This window comes from Fukomys damarensis, unplaced genomic scaffold (assembly GCF_012274545.1).
Source record: "Fukomys damarensis isolate Sample0158 unplaced genomic scaffold, DMR_v1.0_HiC HiC_scaffold_31, whole genome shotgun sequence".
NCBI classification, from domain to species: Eukaryota; Metazoa; Chordata; class Mammalia; order Rodentia; family Bathyergidae; genus Fukomys; species Fukomys damarensis.
Genome location: NW_022900943.1, coordinates 19,868,248 through 19,895,430, shown reverse-complemented (window position 1 = coordinate 19,895,430; position 27,183 = coordinate 19,868,248). Strand labels below are relative to the sequence as shown.

At 39.2% G+C, this 27,183-nt stretch overlaps 1 protein-coding gene across 5 annotated transcripts in view; it reads left to right on the top strand.

Annotated features, from left to right (window-relative positions):
* The window catches only part of Cemip2 (cell migration inducing hyaluronidase 2), a 67,484-nt gene that overhangs the window by 1,674 nt on the left and 38,627 nt on the right, over positions 1-27,183 (top strand). For 3 of the 5 annotated variants that reach the window (XR_004514869.1, XM_010638458.3, XM_010638460.3), the window contains exons 2-6: positions 15,120-15,462; positions 18,984-19,124; positions 19,710-20,271; positions 24,105-24,274; positions 26,529-26,717. Coding sequence is in view for 4 of the 5 variants with exons in the window: in XM_010638458.3 (XP_010636760.1) it covers positions 15,132-15,462; positions 18,984-19,124; positions 19,710-20,271; positions 24,105-24,274; positions 26,529-26,717 (1,393 nt within the window). In the remaining variant the exon portion in view is untranslated. Of the gene's footprint in view, positions 1-542; positions 636-13,874; positions 13,949-15,119; positions 15,463-18,983; positions 19,125-19,709; positions 20,272-24,104; positions 24,275-26,528; positions 26,718-27,183 lie in introns of those variants that run through there. The other 2 variants (XM_010638459.2, XM_010638461.3) reach the window with 2 other exon arrangements.

The window sequence follows — 27,183 nt, the reverse complement described above, 5'->3', positions numbered from 1 at the left end:
CTGCGGTCGCCGCGCCGCCGCTCCCGGCCTCTGCCCGACTAGGAGTAACCCGCTCCCCCAACTCAGGGCTCTGTGGGAAGGGTCCCAGGGGAGCAGGGTCTCGATTTCTTTTCTCTTCTCCGCTCTTCTCGGGAACAATGGACCTTTGAAAGTGTGTGTGGACGAGCCTTAAACTTTCTGGAGAGGGCTAGGGTGGATGAATAAACCACACAGGAAGTCGACTACAGTGAAAGGTCGGGGCGGTGTGTGGGTAGTCTTGTCTTCGGTTCGCGCGCTTATATTTATTTTCGAGATCTTTGTGTCTTACTATTCCCCTGGGTCAGTGGGTCCTCTCCTCCCCTTGCTTTCTCTAAATTAGGGTGAAGGCGAGGCTTTAAAATCGCTTCTGTAAAGCAGGGGCTTTGGCTCTGGACTCGCTCTCAGCTTTTCGTTGCAGAGATGGGAGGTCCTGGAAGACGAGGGGGCCCTGATGGTGGGGCCCCAAGGTGGTGCAGCTGATGGTACGAAGTTGCTGCGTAACACTCTCAGGGATGCAGCTAAGGTCCTGACTTTCCTGGTGCTCTCTGATGAGGGCTGATGTGTGTCAGCAGACCTCTCCGCGGAGCGGAAACGGCTCACTTAAATTCTCCCATAAGGTTAGGAAAACAGACTTTGATATATGCTTGCCTTCACCAGCAGCTGCGGTTAAGGGTGGCGTGTCTGATAATTTTCGGAACTTTTATCCTGCCCGTGAGCCACTCACAGCTTTGAGTTCATGCCCCTTGTGCCAGTGAGACAACCGACAGGCTGCCATGCTGCTGCGTTGCACATGTTGAGGGTTTGCAGAGGTCTTGTGAGCGCTTCCAGTGTAATGTGAAAACAGTTTAGGGAGAGAGAGAGGAGGAGAGGCTTCTTCTGAGGTGAGGGATGACTGAATTCCCAAAGCAGCCGGGCTTGTTGGAAATGGCCACTCAAAACAGGACGTGTAAAACAGTTTGCCCTGTAGTTCTTTGGTTGGATAGCATATAAAGTTTCTTTGGTCCGTGAAAAAAATGTTACTCTTTTAAAGATTCATCCGTGCATTACACTCTGGTTGTGCTGCCTAATTAAGGCTTCTTCTGAGTTTGCATTTCGGGGCAGAGCAGAATAGTGTGCAGTAGACTCGATCTCTTCATAGAAAACTTTCACTTCATTGTAAGCATTGTCTACATTGAAATGACTCCCCTCAACTGCCTGTATCTGAACTAGATGGTTAGGGAACTAGGCTTTCAGTTCAACCCAGCCCACGCTGTGTTCTTTGATGAGTGTGAATCTACCGGCTGAAAAAACTAGGTTAGAAGTGCATTCTTTCTTCATCACCTGTTCAGTTTATCAGCCTGTGGACAAGTTAAATTGGGGACTGGCTCCTTGTGAATGATGTGCGTGCGTGTGTGTAAATAGGATCTATGGATTCCTATGTGATGCCTATACAGAGTTCCAGAGTCATGGTTAATTGACTCCTTGATCCAGCCTGTAACCAGTGAAGTTTTGAAAGTGTCAGACTCACAACAGGAAACCCGAGTGGGGCAATGTATTTCCATTTTGTAGTAGACACAATCAAGCCTGTCCTCAAGCAGCTACCTAGAAAATGAGAAGACAGAGAAAGGCGCAAAGTACACTTGTGAGTCATTTCTGAAGTGGAGAGATAACTCCATATAGCTGTGGGCTTCTGGGCAAGTTTCTAAAGTTGAGAAAGATGAGTGATATTTTAGAAAGAGAAAATGTAAAAATCACAATTGAATTTGCAGTTTGAGACTCAGCAGTTTGAATGTTGCATGTAAATATCTACATGGCAAAGTGCTTTAAAGTATTTATGAGTATCATCGATCTACCCACCCATCATCTATCCATTGAACTTTTATTAACCACCTGATATGTGCCATACCCTCTGGAAGGGATTTCAACACCTGTTTTGTGTACTGTTAAGTTTGTAAAAAAAAAGAGAGTTGATTGGAGAGGAAGCACTTGGGGAAGCCAAAGGGCAAGAAGATAGCTTGTGGCTATGAATATGAGAACACCTGTTGGAATGAGTTTAGGGAGGGTGATAAGAAAATTAATCAGAAGGTCCAGTAAGTGTGTGATTAGGAGAACCATTAGGCATAAGATTTTTTAAAGAAGCAGAAGTAGAAGTGAGTGGGGGTGAGGTGGCAGAGGAGGTTTTGGGGAAAATTTTTTTTTTTTTAATTAGTGGGATTGAACTCCGGTCCTTGCACTTGCAAGGCAGGCCACTGAACCATGGACCTTAATCCCCAGCTCTGGAAAAAATATTTTTGATGGCAGTAGCAGGGATTGTATCTAGGGCCTCACCTTGCTAGGCAAATGCTCTACCACTGAGCTACATCCCCAGCCTAAAAAGTAAATGCAGTTTATTAAATCGGATGAAATAGTGGAGATGGAAAATTAGTGCCAGGGGCACTGTTTTAAAGTGTAAAGACTGAAGAACTTGAAGTTGGACTAGGTTTTGGAACAAGGCTCTGATAATTACTAATCGTTTGATATTGGCAAATCTTCTGTTCTTTGTAAAATAAATTATCAAATGCTTACTGGACCATTCTGAAGATTTAATTCAATTCAACTTCATATATATGATAAATTGACCACATAGAATATAGCTGTTTGGTATTTCAAAATGTGTATGTGTATTTAAAACTATAAATAGTTGAATATAACTCATAGGTTAACTAGTTGATCTCAGCTATAGATTTACATTTTATTGTCCTTTCCAGGTTATTCTGAACCCCATCTTGGGAGAAAGTCTTTGGACTTCAGGCTAGCTGTTGAAATATAGCCTTCCTCACTTGTCCGGGCTTCTTTCCTTCACAGCCACTGGAAGTCTTTCATTTAATTTGGGTTGTGAACATTAATTAGAAGGAATGGTTGTCCGTCCCAATACATCAGTTGAGAAGGGCTTGTGTGAGTTTGGGCTGTAACTCGCACCCTTATCTCCCTGCCTCCCAAGGGGAGTTGGTGCTTCTGCATTCTTCTATCCTAGTAAGATGAGAATGGGAAAGAAAAAAGAAGAGCTATGTTTCTGCATTTTTGAGGCCACGAAACTTAGCAGTTTTCTGTGTTTGTGAAGATAAATGGAGTAATTGTCAATTAGACTGCTAAAGGCTGTTCTCTCACTAGTAGCTGCTGTCTAGGGGAAGCTTGAATCTAAGCAATACTTGCCTTAATTCTCCACTTGAAATGGACTTAATGACTTAAGCTCATCTGATATTTTATTAAATTAGCTTTGATAGAATTAGCTATCAAATTAAATATGACTCTTTTGATGAGAACAGGTAAATTCTGTATATATATATATATATTTTTTTTTTTTTTTTGCCTGGTGCTCCATATTGTGAATCTTAAAATGTAGTTGCAAGGGATCTTAAAAATAATATAACAAGGAACTTAAGACCCAGAGAGACTACCTAATCAGTTAAGGTCATATAGTAAATCAGTGACTGAGGTGGAACAAGAAATCCTTTGTCCCTTCTCGACAACACTTTCCCGCCGCTTCCTTATGTGTCCTCATTTATTCCACTTTGGCTTTGTTAGCAGTTGCTGCCTTAATGGTCAAATAATTCATATTTGAGTTTAGGAACCCATTGCTCCCCAGTTGAAGGCAGATAGTGTGTTTTTTCATTTCCTGGTTCCTACTCATAAGATGGTGCACATAGTGGGCAGTGTTACTTGTAACGCACTTCTACCAAATAAGGAACTAAGAATAAAAAGAATATTAGCTTTACTTGCATTTTCTGTAAAATAAGAAACAAACTGAAAATACTATACCGTAGATACTTTTTCAAAGAGGCGAGTTCCTGGAAACATTCAGATTTTGGCTTGTGAATCATCGGATAAAAGCATACTAGGAATAGTTTGTATGTTCTTTTGTTTTCCCTGGACTTGCTTGGGGAAGCCTTTAATGTTGGTTGTCAGGAAGTATGTTCAGCAAAAATTTTGTTCCATTTCTAAAATATACAAGGCAATGCTGGCTGTTGTGAGCAGTATCAAGACATAGGCACAGGGTCTAAGAAGTGTCTCTTTTAAAAAAAGTGGAAGACTTGAAATCTTTCCTCATGAATCAGTCCTGCCATCTACAAGGCAAAGCTGTTTTAAAATGATTATTGGCTAACCTTGTAGCTAGATTTGTAACAAGATACATATTTTCATTATATCCTGGGGGAATGATAAACCTTTTACATTTGTTATATCAGGAAAATTTGACAATATTTGATGAGAATTATTAAGAAAAATTGCTGAGAAGAAATGGTGGCATTCTTAGCTTTAATACATTAAAGAATTTAAGTCTTAACTTTAGTATATTAAGGGATATATTTAATACTGTATTCAACTGCTCTTTCACATTGGTGCCAGAAAGCATTGCAGTTTAAGACAGTCCATATTGAATCACTGAGAAAAGAATTGTCTACCTTGACTGTATGTGATTGAAGTATGTATCTTAAAACACAAATATCTACTATAAATAGTGAAGGTCTCAGGTCAGGTTACTGAGTCTCTTAAAAGCTATTATTGATTTAGAGGCGTTTACCTAGTTATTGGCTTGATCTTTCCCCCATATTGGAGTTTGAACTCTGGTGTTTGAGCTAGCGAGTCAGGCACCAGAACCACTGAGCTAAATCCCTAACTTTGGCTTGCATTTCAGAGACTATAAGCATTCGTTTGTCATAATTGTGTCTGCCAATGGTGATTCACTTCCCTGAAGAATGAATAGTTTTTACCTACAGTGAAATTGAAAAACTATTAACATTTTAGGGATTAGCAAAGTTTAATTTAGCACAAGGAAGAATGCCCAAATCTTGTTTCTGAAGGAATGAGAAAAATGTCTGAGATTTTTCAAAACTTGTGGGTGAAACAGAAAGCTCCCCCCAAAACCCATAATTTTTTTTGGTACTGGGGATCAAACTTGGGACCTTGTGCTTGCGAGGCAGGTGGTAGAACCACTGACCTAAGTCCCTCGCCCAGCAACGTTTTTTGATATAATCAGGGCCATCATTGTAAAATCTGTAAACTTTATATGGAGTTTTAAAAAAAAAGTTAAAAGGTGTTTCTTTCATTGCTGGATAGGTACCTATGAATACCTGCTCCCCAGTTGGCTTGTGGCTTATTCCAACACAGGAAGTACTGCTGAAGTTGAAGAGCTAGCAATCTGGTATGAAACAGGATGGGTATGAAGATGCAGCTCAGAAGGCCAAATAAAGTATGATGAAAAGTCCTTTCAGCTGGGTTAATGACATCTTTTGATTAATGACAATTGCTGCTTTCCCAAGTGCCCACGCTGTTTAGATATTGCATGCCTTACCATATGACCACACTTTGCAATCTAGTGCCTGCTAGTGGGTAACTTTTCCAAGCGTCTGGGTGCTGTGTCCTCTTGCATGTTTCTTCTTGCTTCCTGATTGTGCTTGTAGGGCTAGAGCACATCATACAGCTCTTGTTTGCCTGTTTTGTTTTCAGCCATCCCTTTTGAGCACCTCAGAGTCTGGCCACCAGGGAGGTCTTGCCTTTGGCCTGTCTGGCACCTTGGAGTCTTGGTGAGCATCAAGGAAACTTTTGAGAAGGCATAATATGGTCCCTTTGTTAGGCTAGGTTTCGCTTGTTCTAGGAGGAGACAAGACTATGGCTGTTACGTGCATTGGCATGGGACTTGCAGGTGGCATCCTACTTGTTGGCCTGCGAGAAAATATGGAAGGTTTCGTGGATCTGTCATTTTCCCCACCATATTCATCATTGCTGGGCAGTTTGTTGTCATTTTAGTGGCAGAATTTAGTGATAGATTTTAGAGCACATTCACAAAGTAAGGAAGTTACCAGTAGTGGTCTGATGGAACACATTTGGGTGAGTGAATCTGCCAGGGCTTTTAGAAAATATAAACTCTATCCCATTCACAGAAATTGAACAAACTGATATGATCACCTCTTCAGATCCCCCAGCCCCGTTTCTTTGCCATGTACTGTTTCCTCATCATCTCTTTCCTTTCTTTAGTGCTGCCTCCTGCACTCTTTGAAGGTAGGGACCATACATGTATGTATATTTTTTCACCATTGTGTCTTAATTTTCTAGCAGAATTCTTGTCTCAGTAAGGGCTCAAAACTGAATGTATTCCCTATTTGGGAAGGTTTTGCTCTCAGTGGCTAAAATTGTATTAAAAACAGGCTGTTATTACAGTTTTTTGCCATTAGTACAAACTTTGCTTTAATGGTGGTTTGACATCTTACTATCCATCTGGCATAGTTCTTGGTTTGAAAGGCATGTCAAAACATAATATTTCCTGTTGCCGTTCCATTTCAGGGTCAGTATATCTTAAGATTATGAACTTCTGGGGTGTCTGTGTTTGTTTTTAAGCACATCTCTACTGTTGTATCTTTTCCCTCACCTTTTGCCATTCTACCAACACAAGTTTCTTAACTCTTTCTTCTTGAGAAGCATTTTAAAGCATCACCCTGACACTGCAGAGAATGCATCCCACAGGCAGCCCTGCCCTTTGCTGTAATCTTAATTAAATCAGCCTCCTTCAAGTCGGGCTTCTGCTTTGGTTTTTTCTTTGAAGGTCAGCTGCAGGCTGATGCAGGCCTGCACTGCCATTGTGTGCCTGTGCTCAGCCATCCTTCAGTGTCAGTGGACTGGAGCCTCTCATCTTCCAGCCCATTGGGAACCGGGGTGGGGGGGTGGTCTAAAGAGCGTGGGGGTGAGGGGAGAAAACAGCAGAGCAGCTTTTCAATAGAATGGGGTGGGGAACCAGGAATAATTACAGCGGGGAGAACGGAACAGAAAAGCGGAGAGAGACTGATTGGTAAGATGACCCTTTCCTTCTTTGACTTACTTTCCAGGTTGAGTTTATATTTTAGTTCCACTAGAAGACAAAATTGTAGCAAGTTTAGGGATCTACAGGCTTTTATTGGAGATTCGTGCACTGTTCTGCAAAATGGAATGAGAGCTCCTACCTACATGCACTAGCAGAACAGAGGGTTTTGTTAGGTGATAAGGAAATGGAACAATAGGAAAAAGCTGATTGGTTAACGGTGGGTTACTTCAGGTTACTTTTTGTAAGAGTTAAAGCAGAGAGGAACTTTATTACTTATTATTTATTATAAACATCTCCTGTTTTTAAGAAAATAAATTTGTTTTGGAATTTCTTTTCCTTAAAGTTTCAGTTTGATTATGTGGCAGTTGGCATGAGTACCTCTGTTTTGGATTGGACTAATATGTTGGTCCCTGGGCAGGAAAGAGTTCAAAGCAGTATCCTCCCATAATTTTGTTTAGTAGTTCTTTACTTCCACTTAAAGGCCTGTGTACTTGGCTCTTTTTAAATTTTCACTCTGCTTGAGAAAGAGTGTTAGGTATTCTTAATGGCTATCCTTTCCACCACCTTGGTCTGTGGAGCTACATTTTTCTCTCTTTAGCTTTTTGATATAATAATGTTCTTTTAGCCTTTTGGTTGTATCAGCCATGTAGGATTTAGAGTCAAGCATTGGTTCTTATGGGCATGTTTAACACAGTTGAAAAATGATAGGACTAATTAGTATGTTCGGTGTCAGAAAAGTCAGATAACCTTGCATAAAGGATAGGCATTTAAGAATGAATTAAAAATGTTTCTTAAAGGTCACGTATTTAGCTTTACCATTGGAAAGCATTTCCTTGGGCTATTTTTGGCATTAGGCATCATAAATAAAAACTCTTTGTCTTGAGTGATCCATATTTTAATGAGATTCTAGCATAATTTCTCAAGGGGGTATCTATCTTCTTTGGTGAAATTGTAGCTAATTTGCCAATCTTAGTTCCTTTAAATAGACCATAGCTATTTTAATTTTGTTGTTTTCAGGGTAAGCAGACTCTTAGTATTTTAATTTTTGCTATCCAACTATTTACTGTTTCCTGATTGTAGTTTTCTCGTAGAGCATCCCTTAACTAAAAAATGAATTGTGGAGCAGGAAAAATAAATATTTTTAAAACTTTAAATAATATCCCAAATGCTTAGTGATAGATTTTTAAAACAAAGCTAAGGCTTTTAAGGATATGTTTAAAATGTTTTTGATAATTTCCCTATTTTTTTTGATTTTTTTTTTTTTTTTTTTTTTTTTTTTTTGGTACCTGGGATGGAACTCAGGACCTTGTGCTTGGGAGGCAAATGGCAGAACCACTGAGCTAAATCCCTGGCCCTGTATTATGTTTTAATGAAGTTAGTATCTTTGGAGGCCTTCTTTTTCAGCAGGAAGATAATTAGAATAATACATGGTTAGTTTGGAGAATATCCTTCACCATGTTTCTGTGTCAATCAAGTGGAGAAAGGAAATAGGGGAATATTAAATAATTGAAGTTTCTCATCCCTTTATCCTATCACTTCTTAGGGGTTGGCTTATAATTAAGGGTTGATTTATTCCACCTCCATGGGTGAACATTGGCCTGAGTACAGTCATCTTAGTAAAAGTGAACCGGGATAAACATAAGCAAAATAACTTCATAGCTTATCTCTTGCTAATGTGCCAGACTGATTTTGAGAGCTGAACGAAAAAGACTAAATATGACAAGTGCAGTAGTGGAGACTGACTGGTTGCAACCATGTAAAGGTATAAAGGGATCTCAGGGTGTTCAGTTCTTTGCGGGGGGGTGTGTGCTGATCCATAGTTACACAGATCTCTGAAACAAAGTGACTTGATTTTTTCAACAAGCTGTTTTCTCCCAACTAGCTATATGTATTTTTATGTATATGTATTTTTGCTAAATTTCTTACAGTTGTTTTAGAAAAGTACATTTTATTTTGTATGCTAGGGGAATAGAATAGAATAGTATATTACTCTGTATATATAAAAGTCCCCCAAAACTCTTTGTTCCAGAAAGTTTATATAAGTTTTAAGTACATGATCTTTGACAATATTTATCACACTTAAAGATTTATTTGAAACTTTGAAAAATTAAAGGATCTAAAAAGTCAACTCTTATTGAACAGTTTTTATTATAAAGAAACTGAGTTCATCATTTATTAACATACAGTAATCTGAATCTAAAACAAAACTAAATGTAATTACCCCCTGCCCTCCAAAAACCAAACCCCCAAACCTGAAAATCACTTTGATGTTTTTCTGTATTGTGGCTCTTCTAGGAGTAGGAGGTTGGGAATATGGAATCATTAATTGAAGATTCAAAGCAGTTAGAAGCTGGTTAAATATTTTGTTGGATCAGAAGTACAGCTAATAATAGTACAATTTATTGTATTTTTCATATTAGTTCAAACACCTTTTCTGGCATGTCTTATTTTTAATGCATACTTTTTGCTATTTGGTGCATAATTTTACTTTTTGAATATGCTAGTCAGTATGTTATAGAGATCTTCCAAAAATCTTAATAAAAAGCTAGATTTTGACTAGTTATGGAAACTGTTGGAAAACAAAGACTATTACTTGTAGAATTAACCATTATGTTGAATATTGTTTCAAACTTATATCCATCCAAAAAGAGAAAAATTTGGTTAGGCCATTCTAGCTTCTTGTATATTTCTACATGAGTTTTCCATTTAAAAATAAATCATCACAGGGCCGGGGATTTAGCTCAGTGGTTCTGCTGCCTGCCTTGCAAGCTTAAGGTCCTGAGTTCGATCTCCGGTACCAAACCAAACCAAACAAAATCCTCACGAAAAGCTTAGGTAGCATTTGGAAGAGCTTAAATCAATCAAAGGAATCATTTTCATTAAATGTTCAGTGCGATGGGGCTGATGTGCGTGTCCTACACTGAACTGAAGGACCCTTTCGCATTGGATGGAAGGGCTGGGTGATTCTGAGGACTGGTGATTCGGACAAGTATCCTTGTCTATGGAGGGAGTGATAAGCATGTGTGCTAGTGAATTTGTCTTGTACTTCAGCATCTCAGCAGTAGAGAGACCATTAAAACCCAACCTTGTTAATGAACTCTTACTAGTTCTGAATTATTACTGCTGTCTCTGTTTTGAGGCCGTCCGCTGTGAGCACAGCAGAGTGGAATGCTTTCCTTTTACCCATGTGCTAGTACATTTCATAGTATGTGCTTTGAACTACTGTGTTACAGAACATTGTGAAAGGTTAATTGTCCAGGTAATTTGCACTCTGTATCTTTAGAAGTCCTGCCTGTCGCTTGTTAGGTTTCATATTAGAATTGCATTTCCCGAACTCTGGACCTTGTGCTTTCGAGGCAGGTGGTGGATAGTGTATTCTTAATTTCACCCAAACCAGAGACACTGATAGAGATAAAATTTCCCAGAGCCTCAAAAATATTGAAGAAGAATTAAATGGTTAATTCTGATCAGTGTGTGTGTGTGTGTGTGTGTGTGTGTGTGTGTGAGAGAGAGAGAGAGAGAGAGAGAGAAACAGAGACAGAGAGACAGAGAGACAGAGACGGAGACAGAGACAGAGACAGAGACAGAAATACAGAAGATTCTGTGGTGCTTGAACCAAGTCTTTGGGAGCATATTAATTGCACAAAATCAAACAGCTTTCTGTTTTTTTGTTTTGGTTTGTTTTGTTTTTTGAGACAGAGCCTCACTATGTAGTTTAGACTGACCTAGAACTCACTAAGTAGCTCAGGCTGGCCTCAAACTCACAGCGATCCTCCTGCCTCAGCCTCCCAAGTGCTGGGATTACAGGCGTGAGCCATCACGCCCGGCTTCAAACAGCTTTCTGAATGAAAGTGGACTTAATTTTTGGCCATCTGTTTTCTTCCAAATATATGTATGAATACCTAGCATTTATGTCAAATGCCTGTGTGGGAATTTGTAATCTAAGTTCAACCACCAATTATGGAGGGACCTGCTGTGGGTGAGGTCCTGTGCAAACACCAGGACAAGAACAGATATCATTGCTCTGGTCTCAAGAAGCTGTAGTCTGCTGCAGCAGATGGTCGAGGTACCTGAATTAACTGCAACACAAGGCTCAAAGCAAGAGGATCCTGGAAGAGTTTTAAACAGAGAAGAGCAAACAAATTGCAAACATACGGGAAGCTGGTGAAAGCTTTGTGGATGAAATAACACAGTATTTGAAAACTGTGGGAATATCTCAATTTTCTCAAAATCATCCTTTTTGCAGGTTAAAAAAAGCATGGTCTCCTTCCATGCAATTGAATTTTCAAAATTATTGCTTTTAGTGATTACCTATTGTAATTTATTATCAAATAAGTTGAATTCTCTTACCAACTGTATTCATCCCTCCCACATCCAGCTATTTGAGGTAATATACTCATTTTTACCAAGCCTTTTATTTAAAAATTAATTTTTATAGTGTCTTTTGGGGAACAACTGAGAATTAAAAAGTAGTAAGTACTTCTTTTTTGGGTTTTTTTTTTTTTTTTGGTTGCGAGGATCGAACTCAGGTCTTTGTTCTTGTGAGGTAGGCAGCGGAACCACTGAGCTGAATCCCCAGCCCTGGTAGGTTTATCTTTGAATGCTCACTTTTTTCTAGTCTTATGTTTTTATCTTTTCAGTTAATGTATTTTCATGATCTTAATAATTTAATTGTCTGCTTTTAATATTTAACTAAATTGCATGTGTAAAGGTTTTTCTTTTGGTTCTGCGGGGATTGAACTCACATCTTTATGAGTGTGATGCAAACGCAGTATTACTGAGTTAGACTCAGCCCTGCCTGTATAAAGTTTTAGTTGCTTGTTTGATTTATAGTAAGCCTTTTGGGCTGCCACTTTTTATCATCGAGTAAGTAAGGACTCAGTAATTCTTTCAAGGGACATCTAGATACCAAAAATCTTGCTTTAAAAAAGTAGGAAGTGCATTTCCAATTTCAGTATGAGTAACTTGTATTACGTCTCACTTGTGAGTCGTCTGTCTCATTTTAGGGCTTGTCAGGGAGTTTAACAGCCCTTAAAATATCATAAAATATTGATGTGTTCTTTCTAAGTACTGAGTGATTTCTCCTTAGGAAAGGGGCGTCACATGCCTGCACACACATGCACACCGTGTATCCAACTGAAACAGTGGTCTGCAGTCAAATGGAAGTGGCACCTCATGCTGGCTTTGAAGTCTTGAATGCCAGGGGAAACTGCGTTATCTTTTTTCTTTGAGATCCCTCTTCTGTCCCCAAAGTAGTCCTGATGGCTTTATGGACTAAGTAGCATTGTGGAGGTAGCCTGGGAACCTGAACACCATTTAAAGTGTTTCTGTGTCAGTTTTCACTGTCTTCCAAACAACTGGTTTAAAATTGAATGTAGAAGTTGTTCTCTGACAACTAAAGCTCACAGCTGCTTACTCAGTGAATGAGGTGTCGTTTTCCCATGAATAATACTGATCTAAAACGATCATTCAGTAGGTTTTAACATAATTCATTTATGGTACTATGTTCAGAGCAGACCTATAAATGTGAAATAACTCTTAAAGGTAATGTATTTGTATCATATCTTTAAAAATCTTAGTGAGCTGGGGGGGCCGTCTGCTTAAATATGGTTTTTCTGTTTCATTTTTTAATTTCTAAGATAGGGATGCTTATGCCCTTATGTGTTTCAGTAAAATAGAGCCCCCCCCCCCGTATGCATGCATGCATGCCATTTAAGTCTGTGTGCACATCTCCTGAATTTTCTGTTAGGTTGCCATTTTGTGACCTTGAAGGTACAAATTATTCTCAGTAAGCTGGTTACTCCATTGAGCTGCTTGCTCACTGCCTTTTATTTTTTTGTGGGTACATTATCTTCACAAAAGGGCCCTTCAGCCTGTTAAGTAATGACAGCCTTTCTCACCCTGAAACAATGAGGTATCAGATGATTGCAGCCCAGACACAAAGGATTCCCCCTCCTTTTCAGAGCAGATTATGGTTGTGATTTCCCTTCCCTCTTGACGAGTTTGGCCCTCAAGAATACTTAGTTTAGTTTCTGCACTTGTTAATAGAGGGTATAAAGCAGTCTTTGTTGTGTCCCTTCATTTGTTCCAGCGTGATTTATCCATTGTTTTTGTCTGCTGCTTGGCACATGCAGCAATTTCTCCAGCAGCACCTTGAGTGGTGGTGTTTTTCCTTTATCGTGATGCATGTGCTTCAACTAAATACTTTTGTTCGCAAGTCAAATCGCACAAACCAGGTATTTTTCACAGACACACTGACTTTGAGGGTGGTCTTTGTCCTGAATGAAATCAGCATAAATTCCTGATCCAATTTCCTTTTTGTTCCCAATAATTTTCAAGTCATTTGGGTTTTAGGAATGCTTATTCGTGGTATCACTAATGACCGTTTGTATTTAATGGGTTTGCTGATCGTGTAGAGCAATTTGGGGTACCTTTGTGACTAGAATCTTGTTCTTTATTTGGCAAAAAAGGGGCATTAACTTAAGGTTATTGAAAGAAGTCAGGTGGCTCTAGTTGTTAAGAAAATAACCTACTGGAGGAGTCCAACATCACTTACGTATCCATGGTCCCTACTGTATGATATTTATGGTTTATCTAGCCAGCTCTTCCTTCCCTCTCCCTCCTTTTCTTCTTTCACAGTTAGCCAACTCTCATTCAGAGTTTATTCTTATTTATATAAATCCTCACCCCAAAACAGGACTCCCCAACCCTTCGGAACTAAGGTGAGGAGGGGGCAAGTGATTGAGTGTAACTTCATCTGTATTTACAGCTACTCCCTGTGCTCACATTAGGCCTGAGCGCAATGGTGGCCTTAGATTCTCTTAGGAGCCTGAACCCTACACTATGGGGGATCTGGGTTGTGGCTCTTCATATGAGTGTCTAATGCCCTGTGACTTGAGGTGGAGCTGAGGTAGTGAGGCTAGCACCAGGGAATGTAATGATTATGTATGAAAAACGTAAAAAAAGAGAAACGAACACTCTCCTACTTACTCCTCCTGGAAAAAATTGTCTTCTTGAAATTGACTGGTCCTCTGCTGCCAAAAAGTTTGGGAACCACTGCTGTGAAGAATATAAGAAAATAGAAAAGGATTTGGCTTTTTCTGTGTCAGCTTTTCTTAGGTAAAAAAGAATCATGTACTGTATAGTCCAGTGAACTTCTGCGTGAAGAATGCCTGAAAAGATTTATATGTCCTCTCAAGCTCAGCACAGTTCTGATTACACTATTGGAGTTACTGACTCTCAGTTGTTGGGCCAGACACAGTAGTGTAACTGTCAAGAGCCAGAACTTGAGAGTCGAGTGTCCGGTTCTCTCTACTGGTTGTGTGATATTTAGGGAAGTTATATTTCTCATGGGCAAGTGGGGATAATGGTACTTATAAATTTGTTTTATTAACTAGGTAAATAACACAAGGTATTCAAGAACTGTGCTTGGCAATAAATGTGTGTGTGTGTGTGTTTTATATTTTAAGCATACTATTTGAATGTCTATTGTTTGTTAAATTCAGTTTCAGGATTTAAAGAGATAGGATAGACTTTTGACCTTTTCACTGTGTAGATTCAGAGTATATAGTTAAATTTAGTGGGAGAATTCAGCCCCCAAGCTTGAATACCTATGGCTCAGAACTCAAAGTGTGAACTTGCTTTAGTGCCACCAAGGTATATATATATTTTTTTTAAAATGTAAAATCTAGAGCCTTTATACCAAATCAGCTAGAATCACAGGGGCAAAGGGCCCAGAAATCTACATTTTTAACCACCTTCCCTGGTTATTTTTCTGCACACTGAAAATTGAGAACAGTTTGTGAGAACAGTTGGCTCTAGATGCTCATAAGATTCACTTGTGGAGCATTTAAAAAATACAGATGTTTGGATCCAGGCTTAACCATCCTGATTTAATTTTTGGGGCTGTGGCCCTAGGTCTTAGCATTAACAGGTGGTTGTAATGTGCATCTTGGGTGGAGAAGCAGCGGTGGTAGAAGACAGTTGGTGAAGGTGGCTGTCCACAGAGTTAGCGTACCAGGGATATAAGCTGACTTGACACAGTACTTTCAGAAAGTCGTCACAGTGGTCTGGGAGGGAATGGCGAGTTACTTAAAGGGCATAGATGGGCCGATGAGAACATCCTGGGAGTAGAAGGTGATAATTGCAAAACTTTGTGTGTATTTAATGCCACTGAACCTAAAAATGGTTGAGACGGCAAGTGTTATATTGTGTACATTTTACATAATAAAATGTCATCACATTTTACATATTCTGAATCTTACTTAAAAAATCTTTTTTGTTTTCACAGTGATAAGGTATCATGTATGCCACTGGCTCCAGGGGACAGTCCCCTGCTTTTGTACAGCCTCAGAATGGAAGCAGTCATCGCTCACCTGGTTATGTTCCAGGGAAGGTTGTCCCCCTGCGCCCCCCGCCTCCTCCAAAGAGCCAAGCGCCGGCCAAATCCACCTCCATCCGACAAGAAGCCCAGGCAACCTTTGCATTCTCACCCGAAGAACAGCAAATCCAGCGGGACAGCAGGAAGCAGAAGAGACACAAGAATACCTTCATCTGCTTTGCTATAACTAGTTTTTCATTTTTTGTTGCACTTGCAGTCATTTTAGGAATATCCTCAAAACATGCTCCAGATGGTAAGTGTGTGAGCACTTGTGTTTGTGTGAGTGCATGTTTGTGCCTCTGTTTAGAATATTTTCCAGAAGGAGAAAAGGAAGGAAATATAATAGTTTTTAAGAACTTTTATGACATTAGTTTAGCTCTATTATTCAGGTAATAAGTATAACTCCTTATAAGTGAGCATAGTTTTTTGAGGAATCCATTAGAAATTAGAAAACTAAAAGATCTTTTCTGTTTTTCTACTTTGTTCTGGTACTTAAATTGTTCTTGGGACAGCTCTTTTGGAAATGCTTTAGGAGTCTTTACCAAATTCTTCTGGACTGCCAAAAGGTTTTATTTTTGGATTCACAAGTGTAGTGATAAGCTAGATATAATTTTTTTTTTTTTTGATACCGGGGCTCAAACTTGGACCTTCTGCTTGTGAGGCAGATGGCAGTACCTCTGAGATAAATCCTTGGCCCCAAACTAGATTTGATTTTTAAAAATTAAGTGGCTGAAAATAATATTTGTGTTTTGTGGTTTGAAATGGATTTGGTAATATAGTTCCAAAAGAGAGCTGTAAATATTTTCGAGTACACTGTATGTCCTTAGGAAAATTTCCATCATGATGTGTAACTTCTGATAGTTTTGGCTAAAAATCGCCATGTGGGGAGGTTTTACTTTCTTAAATGGTCTTTGTTTTTCAAGAAACTAGATGACCAATTTAATAGTAATACATTTACTTAGAATGATTTTGAAGAAATTTATTGCCCGCCAGCTTCAGAAACAATACTAATAAAGAGTTGCCTCACAAAAGAACTCAGTGTATCTGTAAAAAATCAGGGCTCAGGAATATGTTAGAGAGAATCACACTTCTACAACCTGGATCGGGCACCATACTTGTCTATGTGTTTTTTTGTTTTTTTTTTTAATAAAGTCTACAACAGGTTTTTGTCAAATTAGATGCCCCTTTAAATGGATATAACAGTTGAGAGGTTTTGTACTACTTATAAGCCTTAGAAATACTGTTCAGTTTTCATAGGTGCTGTATAAATTTTATAGGTTTTAAGGTCCATGTGGAGTGGGGGTAGAGGTCAGGGGTACATAGTGCCAGTATTTCTAAGAGAATAGACTGAAAGTAAGAGAGATGATCCTATTAACATCTTTATTGACCTAGCCAAGAGAACCACATTATGAATGCATAACATTGATTTCCATTGCTTGTAGTAGTACTGTGTTAACTTCCTATTTCCTCTTCTCAGTGGAATAGCCAAGTGCACTGCTGTTGATTCATACTTCCCAAGGAATCTGCAGTAAAGGGATGCTAGACTGGTGGGAAATCAAAGCTTAAAGCTGTGGCTTTCCTAAAACATTGAATTGCTGCTGTGGTTCCTTGAATCAGCCTTCTTCAGTTTCACATTTTGGCAGTATAAGTGCAGATTATCAGTGGAAAGCTCTGGTATGCTCAGAGCCAACCTCACTGTGGTTTTTGCTGTTACAAAGCACTCACTGCTTTGCAAGTGGGCAGCCAGGAAGGCGAAGCTTGCTGTGCTATTTTTCAGTTCTTTCTGCACACCACAAATTTTCTCATTAAGTGAATTTTCACTGGAAGGAAACAGACTGGAACTTTTGGTGATTGTTCTGGTGAAGTGTGTTCTCCTAGGAAATAATTATAAACAATTAAGAGAAATTATGTAACCACAGTAATAGACTCTAGATCTCAAAGACCTGGATGTCCTTCTCTGTGGCTCATTACAATGCTTGTTACATGGGACATGGGTTTGCCTTGAAATAACACCAAGGAGAACTCCAGATACATGTTAACGGAGGCTGAAGAAAAATTGAAGAAATCCACAGTACTAAGTCAGAAAAATGTTGAGATTTGTCATTTCTTTGATGGGAAGAAAAGTTTAAGGATTGTTTTTACTTTTGTTTATTTTTTTGCAGTGCTGGGGATGGAACCTAGGGCCTCATGCATGCTAAGCAAGGATTCTACCACTGCACTGTATCCCCACTCTCAGGATTGTTAATAGTATAATTGTAATGATCACTGATTGATCCAAGGAATTAAATAGCAGTTTTGTAATTCTCTGAGAAAAATGAAGTCCATGAAATAATTGCCAAGGACTTACCTAGTGAGACAAATTTTAACTGTAGTTTCTGCCACCTCTATGAGGAAGCAGAAGCTAGCCAATGTGTTTTGAAATATGATTGCATTGGGGTTACACAAGTTCCAAATGAAGACCCAGAATTAATTATTATATATTTTTTGGCTTGTACCTTCCCCCTTAAAAATTTTTCTTCTCATGGTTCTCAAGTGTATCTTGCTTATTGCTCCCTTTGCTAATTTAAATACAGGTGACTTGCTGTTCTAACTTGAGCAGCCCAACTTCAATGGCAGGGGATATTTGGGACATTTCTCATATTCTTATTTGTCTTTCATGTTCTGCTTATTTAAAAACTATCTATTCTGTGGGTTAGTGTCACTTATTCTGTGAAGCTATCTCAGTTACTTTAGCTCCATCCCTGCTTGGCTAGAGGTCATTTATACCTAACATAACTACCACATTCTTCACCATTTAATTATTAAATATGTAATGGCTATTTCTCCCAGGCTGGCTTACAAACTCCCATGGAATATGAGCTCAGTCTGTGCTTTGAAAATTTGATAGTTACCTAATACAAAGTGAACAAATTGATAATAAATACTTGGCCATTAGTTGATAAAAATTAAAGGATTTCGTGGGTAAATAGCTGTGGCTTCATTATCACCTATTCAACAGGCAAATTCTAATTCTAGTGAGGAACGCTATGAATCAACAAGCCCACTCCTGAAAGGAGAAACTTTTGTGCTGCTGGGCTTGCTAAGCAATCTTGCGGTTAGCTCTTCCGGTTGGTAATTCCCTCATATCTGAAATTGAGAAGTGATGTTTCTGCACTTTTGTTAAGAAAGTATACATGGCTGAACCCTGATATTTTCAGTCCCTGCTTTGGAAGAGGTGCTGCTATTGCCAACTTTGTGATTCACTGTGTACAGACAGACGCTGTGAATATGTAATGTACATCTTATTTAGCAATTTTCATTTACCAGTGTATTGTGATTTTTTTTTTTTTGGTAGTGCTGGGGATTGAACCCAGGTCCTCATGCACATTAGGTAAGTGCTCTACCACTTAGCTACTTACCCAGGCACATATTTTCTTATCTAAAACAGCTTCCTAGAGTGAGTACCAGGGCAGTGCATAGTTTTACTTCTTACTGTTTGTTTGTTTCCAGAGTAGATGGTTCAGGGGAACTCCATTTTTACCTTGTGCAATTTGATCTGAACTGTATGCCAGCAACTTAGTTCTGTGGTAATACTTTTTGTTTTTTTAAGCATCATAGTAAAGAATATGACATTTTTCTAGTGGTTGAGGAGGATAAAATTTCCATTCTAATGGCAGGAAATTGAAATATTTCAGCACCTTACTTGAAGATGTTTTCAATGATGACAATACTTGGATTAAGCTAATAGTACTTTGGCATTTGCTTGGGCTGGATTGATGTTGTGTTGTTTTATAGAGAACTGCCCAGATCAAAATCCCCGTCTCAGGAACTGGGATCCAGGGCAAGATTCTGCAAAACAAGTTGTTATCAAGGAGGGTGATTTGTTCCGTCTGACCTCAGATGCCACAGTGAATTCTATAGTCATTCAGGATGGAGGTGGGTAATAGTCCCTGACTGTAGGAGCCACAAGTCTGCTTTTGATTGTGAAGGTTATTTGATGTTCCTTATTAGAAAACTGTTCTTAGGCTGAATAGCCTTTAGTGTCACTAACTGTGGGGATGTGTTTAGTTCCTAAGTTTGAACCACAGAAATCAAGAAGTATAAGGACCTTAGAAATAACTCAAGACCTTAGTATATGGACAAAGAAACAAGACAAGTGATTTCTCTTAGTTGAATCTTTGTTATAACAGATGGAGAAAGAATTAACCCAGGTTACTCTATAAACCTGAGATTCAGATTTATAGATTTTTGAGGTATTTTTTCCTAGAAATAATTTACCTCTAAAGTGAATACATTGAAATTCATACTCCTGGACATCTTTATTATGTTGAGATATTAGCTCTTCATTTTTTTCCTTTAATTTGTATTGAGACAAGTTTATTTTTCTAAACAGACTCTTAGTAAATTTTTGCCACCTTAATTGTGCAAGTGTGTTTCTTTCCTCTTTAAAGTGAAATTGATTTCTCTGCATCCCAAGAAGATGTCTTAGAAGTTGGCTTACCATATTGTTGCTTTCTGCAGGACTGCTTGTATTTGGGGATGATAAAGATGGATCCAGAAATATTACTTTGAGGACTCGTTACATCCTGATCCAGGATGGTGGGGCGCTTCATATTGGAGCAGAAAAATGCCGCTATAAATCAAAAGCGACAATTGCTTTGTATGGCAAGTCAGATGAAGGTGAAAGTATGCCAACATTTGGCAAAAAGTTTATTGGTATAGAAGCTGGCGGGACACTGGAGTTACATGGGGCCCGGAAGACATCTTGGACGTTGTTGGCGAGGACTCTGAACTCTTCAGGCTTGCCCTTTGGGTCCTATACCTTTGAGAAGGACTTTTCCCGGGGCCTCAATGTGAGGGTCATTGACCAAGACACAGCCAAAATTTTAGAAAGTGTGAAGTTTGATACTCACGAGTACCATAATGAAAGTCGGAAACTTCAGGAATTTCTGAGAGTCCAGGATCCAGGACGAATTGTTGCCATAGCTGTCGGAGATTCAGCAGTCAAGAGCCTCTTACAAGGAACTATCCAGATGATCCAGGATCGATTGGGAAGTAAGCTGATCCAAGGACTGGGCTACAGGTATGCTTTCCTTGCTCTTCTCTCTCCAGCTCCTGGTTAGAGGAGAGAAAGTGGGGAAAAAACTCACAGTACTCCACAGCCTGGTCACTCCCTTGGGTTTGCATTTGCCTTGAAACATGCAACTGGACAATTGCATATGGAATAGAACAGCTCTTGACTTTGATTTATGAAGTTTTCTGTGAACTCTCCTGTCACATTTGAAAAGAATAGAAATGTGATACTGAAAAAATAATCAAACAGTTTAAAGATAACGGACTTGTTGGGCCAGGGATTTAGCTCAGCGGTTCTGTGGCCTGCCTTGCAAGCACAAGGACCTGAGTTCAATCCCAGGTACCAAAAAAACAAACAAACAACAACAACAAAAAAATAAAGATAATGGACTTGTGAGGAGACTTCTTCCTTTCATTATATGCTGGCTAATTGAGGAAATGTAGGAGTTGAAAGGTTAGGGATACTTCCTTGCTAAAATGTTAGGCTTGTCATAAAAGCCCAGAGGTATGGGGCAGCTCAGTTTTCTTGTATGTAATTTTTTTTCAGAATCTTAGCATGCTAATTTGAATCCACTTGTTTGATTGGCTCAGACCTATGAGTTCTGGCATATGTGAGGAAGGAAAACATGGGAAAACTGAAAAACCCAGTTAGACAGAATCCATGTGTACTTCATGGATTTTGTGCCATCTACTAATTAACTATGGGTTCCTAATGCAGTCTTGAGTCAAGGGGAAGTAGCTATGCAACATTTAATTCAGAAAACAGACATCACAATTTCACTGAATGCTCCTCAGCAATGTTGGGAAATATCTGCAGTAAGAATAGTATAAGGACCTCAGAATCCTTATACTGAAGTGAGCTGGTTATTTTTTCCTGAGGTGGTAGTTTATTGAATGGAGCATTATCTATAGAAATTCTAGAAGACAAAAATTAGTGAAGAAAAGGAAGTCTGCAATATTTGTAGAAATGGATTTTAGTCACCTTTTTTTTTAGGAGACAGTAAGTCCTCAATGCCCATCAATGTTAAACAAGGACACTGTCTCAGGGCTCATTTAATCTAGTGAGTAAAAAGAGACATACATACATACTAATCATACAATAAGATATTGGCTGTGGTTGCAGTCTGTAATGGGAACATAAGTAGAAAGAGTCCATACATTGGCCTGTTGACCTATTGGTGCAGGCATCCCAAAGGCAAGAAACCTAGAGGATCTTCAGAAATACGTAGAGTAAACAGCAAAGAAGAAAAGTGTTCTATGTAAGGGAGTGCCATTAGTGAAACCATGGAGGTTATTCATTTTTTATAAGTATACAAAAAAGGGCTAAAAACAAGAATGTAGATATTAATGACTTAGCATACTGTGATACCTGTATAACCAGGAAATAGGACATTGCCAGCAGAACCCCTCCCTCATTGCTGTGAACTGATTGCTTTTTTCCTGACCAAAGATAACCATTCTTTTGCATTTGTGAGATACACTAAAGTTTAGCTTGCCTGTTTTTGTTTTTTTTGCATACCAGGGATTGAACTCAGGCCCTTGTGCTTGTAAGGCAGGCACTGGAACCACTGAGCTGAATCCCCGGCTCCTAGCTTGCCTGTTTTGAACATCATAAATTGAAGCAGACAGCGTATTTTGTGTCTGGTTTCCTTGTGTTCTGACGTTCAGCATTGCTATTTCAGTGTCATGTATGTTATTTTATGTAGTGCTGGCTCATTTTTGTTCTTTATTTTCTATTATATGAACATACTATAATTTGTTTATTGGTGGACACCTGACTGGCTTTCCGGTGTGAATCTGTTATAAAAAGTGCTTCTCTAAATATTCCTTTACTCATCTCTCAGTGAACATGTGCATGTATTTCTATAATTTACAGACCTGGAGTAGAAGCATGGTCTTTTCAAAGTTAGGCACGTTCTGTGTTAGTCACCTTTCTGTCATTGTGACAGAATAGCTAAGATTATCAACTTATGAAGAAGGAAATTTTATTTTGGCTCTTAGTTTGAGAGGTTTCAGTCTGTGGTCACTAGGCCCCAATACATTGGACCTATGGCTATGTAGAATATCATAGCCTGAGTATGTGGTGAAGCACAGGTGCCTACCTCATGGCAGCCAATAAAGGGAGTAGGGTATGAAGGGACTGGGCCCCGGTAGCCCCTTTGAGGACATATCCTCAATTGACTTAAGGCCCTACCTCCTACACGTTCTCCCAGGATTCCATCATCTTGGGATCAGGCCTACAATTTAAGAGCCTTTTGGGGACATTTGTGATCCAAACCATAAGACCCACTGCAGTTCATTATCTGGTAGTGTCAGGGATTACAGCTTCTATTTTCTCACCTTGTCACGGTTTTTAGATTTGCATGATCACCAGTTAGGACTGTTTTGAATTTGACTATTTTTCCTCAGCTTACTAACTAGGCTGCTTTCTCAATTCCCTTTGAAATATGTCACTGCTTTGATGGAGGAACTAGAATTGTGAGCTTTAGTTGATGCTCCATTCCACTGACATTACCGCTTGTGTGCATGGAGACACACCCTTTGAAGACAATGTTCCAGTGTGTTGAAATTTCCCTCTAGTGGAGGAGGGACGTGGAAGTGTTTTGGAGATAATGTCAGTAGACCGAACTACTGTTTTACACTTGCTGAGACAGTGTTGGCAAATAAAGGATGCCTGTGACATTCTTCTTTTTCTCTTTGAAATATGAAATAATAAATTGGGAGATTCTGTATTCAATCTTTTTTGCTCTATCAAGGGAATAAACAGCTATAAAACACTGTCAGCCAAAGAGTAGCTAATCTTCACAGGAGTGCTCTGGAATTCTAAGGGTGTGAGCAAGCTTTGGTTCATTTTTATCTGAATATTCAGCCATCTGTCTGGCATAGATTACATTTGGTATTTTTTTTCCCTCAAGGTGGGAAGTTGATATTTTTCTTTTATGGTGTGAACCAAGAGCCTTAAGGCAAATGTTCTGGCTTTTTGTTTTCTTTTTTTCTTTGATTCTTGCCACAAGCTTGAACAAGCCTTTCAGATATTTAGCATCACAGAAGTCAAATGGCATTTTAAACGCGTTTCTTTCACCAAATAGACAACAGTATGTAAAATAAAAGTCTGTTTTAAGAGTGATTCTGAAGGTTTAAGATTGCTAAGAAACCTCTTCACTCAGTGGTTTTCAACCTTTTCTGCACACCTGGGGACTTAAAAAAATCCTTATGCCTGGTGACAGTCTTAGATCAGGATCTCAAAAGGGGTCCTGGTGATTGAAGTAGGGGTCTAGCAATCTGATCCCTCTAAAGGTGAACCTGTTACAGCTTTCAGTGATACAAATAGCCTGCTACGCGCATGAGCTGCAGACTCACTGCTACTGCTACTTGATTCTGACACTAACTGAAGTTTGAGAATCATTGCTTACACTCAGTGGTTCCAAGTCTAGATCCTTCAGATTTGCTAGAGAACTTTAAAAACATATTCTTACTGAGCCTGGCCTTTAGATGCTATGATTGCATTGAGTTGTGTTGGATCTGCACCTTGGTATGTATTATGTATGTACTATGTGAAACAAGTGTGTACCAAGGAAGGAAGCCCGTGATTAACTGAAGTCCTAGTGTTTCACCTGTTACAGAGCTGGATAAACAAGTACTTGAAAATCAGGTGTGTCTACTTCTGTGATATTGATTATTTCAGTCAAAGTTTGAGATTGCAGCCTCATGGGAAAAGAGGCTTATGGATCAGCAAAAAATGAAACACAGCAGTGAAACAGCATCCCACCATCACATCTGTGTCAAAGATTTGGGTTAACACCATGCCAAGTAATCAAATATGTTACACTTTTTTCCTTCTAGGCAACCTTGGGCTTTAGTTGGTGTCATTGATGGTGGAAGTGCTTCTTGTAATGAATCTGTGAGATACTATGAAAACCATAGTAGTGGTGGGAAGGCTCTTGCTCAAGGAGAATTTTATACCGTGGATGGTCAGAAGTTCTCTGTGACAGCTTACAGTGAATGGGACAAAGGTAGGCAAGTGTAATTTACACTCTTGTAAGGTGTTGGTGAGTATTGTGATAAATTTTTAAAAAAGTTAATGCTGTGTTCAAATCCCAGTCTGTCTGCATGGATTTCTCTACCAGTTGAAGTTAAAACTTGTTTCCCTGCTATATTTGTCTTTCATACTCAAGAATTCTTTCTGGACTAGAGAATGACCTATTCTTGTATCCCCGGCTGAACTTTGTTCTTGATATTTGAGTTTTTAGAATGTGACTAGCTGGTAGAAATAGATTTGCTTCCTGGATTTGATGCCAGCTGAGCCAGTTTGAGTGACAGGTTGAGCTGTCTTTGGTTATGTGCCTTGGCAGTGAAGTCAATTTTATTCTTTGAATCTTCTCTTCTTGCTGACCCACTAGCAAATGCTCCCTTTGAACACAAGCTGGATAAACAAATTTTTCATTTCCTTAGCAAGTTTTTCCCTCTGATCCAATTAATACATTTATCTATGGACAAATTGAAAACAGGAGAGGCACAAAGTAAAAATTAATCTTCAGTCGTATTATTCACGGATAATTACTTTATTGCATAATATTCTACGATTAAAAAAAACTTAATGTACATTCTTCCCTCATTTTGTTTTAACTTGTTTTCCTAAAATAGTTATCTTATGTCTTTAAATTTTCTTCAGCATAATTTTTTATTAGAGTCCATCTTTTAGGACCAGCACTGGCTATTTAGGAAGCTCCTGACTTTTTTCTTTGAAAGAATATTCAACTGTAAAATTTTTAAATTATTTATCTTGCCGTCAAGAGTTTTTAGCTTTATAGATGGCAGCTTCCTGTCTGTGCTTGCCCATCACCTTTCTTTTCCAAGTAAATGCGCTACCAACTTAACATGAAATGAGTAAAAGAGGTGCTAATGGTATCTGTAACTACCCAGAAAACTTTGTTTGGATTGCGGTCCTGCCTCTGTTTTGAGTACCAGCATGACAAAGTTGACTAATAGGGATTTCAGGTGACAGAATGTGTGGGCTCCTGCCCTAGCTCTTTCACTTACTGATTTTACTTCCTAAACCTCTGTTTCCTCATCTGAAAAATGGGGATACTAGAAACTGTCACATAGGGCTGCGAAGAGTGTCAAATGTGAAGTTTTTAGCAGTGTGTATAGTGAGAAGTCATGATGCAAACATGACTTGCATTATAATGGTTTATTTTGTATCATCGTCATTGAAGAATGTCTTTTGCTTTAAAACAAACCAAGTTCTTGAAATGTAACAGGAACTTTCTTATGTTGCTTCCAAGAAAACGTCTGGATTTGGGGTGAGAACCTGGTATCAATTAGGGAGCCAAGCTCCAGCTTTTTCCTTCCCGAGATTGCTGCTGCTTCTGCCACAACATGGTTGTCTCTGGCAAAAGGGAGTGGAGTTTATTGCTCACATCCCTGGGGAGTTTCCAGGAAGTGGGTAGTTGCTGGCAGATCTGGATTCGGCATTTCCGCTGTCATCTTCATTTCCACATTACCAGTGACTGCTCATTCCTGGACGAGGGATGTCCTCACTGTGTGTCATAAGCTTTTTTTGTTTGCATACATTGTTCAGTGACTCTTATCTCTGCAAGAGGTGGAAATTCTCTCCTCCAGGAAGCAGAGATTGAACTTACTTCCTTCTAAATTTCCAGATCTTTTGCAAATAAGAAGGGGTCTGGGAGATTGAGAACCAGTTTTGAATTTCAGAGATTTTGGGAGAGATCTGTCTTGTTTATAAACTTAAACAAGAAGAATAAAACATAAGGCACAGAAATGAGGGATTTTTCTGAGGTAATGTTAAGATTGTCTGTGTACTAATCAGCTATCTCTTTAAAGCTTGGCTCAATTTGAGGCATTGAGTATTTATTACAGATCCGTTCTGTGCGTGGACACTTCTGCTTTCACTCCAGTGTGATATGTTCTTCTCACATACTAAGACTGGGGACAGCGCTACCATTTTATTACTCAGTTGAAATACAAGGGATCTGGACTTCAGACATTTAAAATAATAGTTTACTAAGTGATGTCTTGCATCTTGGCTAGGGATGCATGGCGCTCCCTTTCCCTGAGGGCTGGGATCGATATTTTCATGTTTTTATCATTTATACCTGCAGCCTGACTGGCGTATTGTTAGCATTTGTAAAAATTTACTGAATTATGTTTACCTTAACTTTTGATTTGTGAACCAGGGAGAAGATTGATTTTTAGGGGAAAAAAAATCTTATTGATGCATTTATTCTTCTTTCTTTTTTGGTTTAGGGGTTTCTCTGTCAGGTTTCCGGGTAGAGATTGCGGATGGAGTGAAGCTGCATCTGCTGGATGATGTTAGTAGTTGGCAGCCTGGAGACCGGATTGTGGTTGCAAGCACAGACTATTCTATGTACCAAGCCGAGGAGTTCACTCTTCTCCCCTGTCCTGAGTGTAGCTGTTTTCAGGTCAAAGTCAAAGGTATCAGAAGCTTGGAATATTTCATAGGAAACACACCCTTCTCTTGGGACTTGAATCCTGGAGTCATTTTCTTCCCATTCATCACCACCAGCAGCAGCACTGATAGTTAATGTCATGCTCGGGAATCAAAGCCTTAGCTGGGATGCTGACGCATGCCTGAACTCCTAGTACTTGGGAGGCTGAGGCAAGAGGATTGATGAGTTTGAGGCCAGCCTGGGCTACACAGTGAGTTCAAGGCCTGCCTGTTGTCTCAAACAACACAACAAAACAAAAGCTCTCAGCAGTGGAGTTTAACAACTCTGGATCCCAGAGGATTGCACAACATTTTTCCTATAAATGATACATAGCAGGCAAATCAGTGTTTCTGTGCCTCAGTTTCTTTGTTTTTAAAAAAGAAAAACAGCTAGATTAGATGAATAGATTTCCGAGGCCCTTTCCAGTCTCTTCCTTATTAATTTCCCACTAC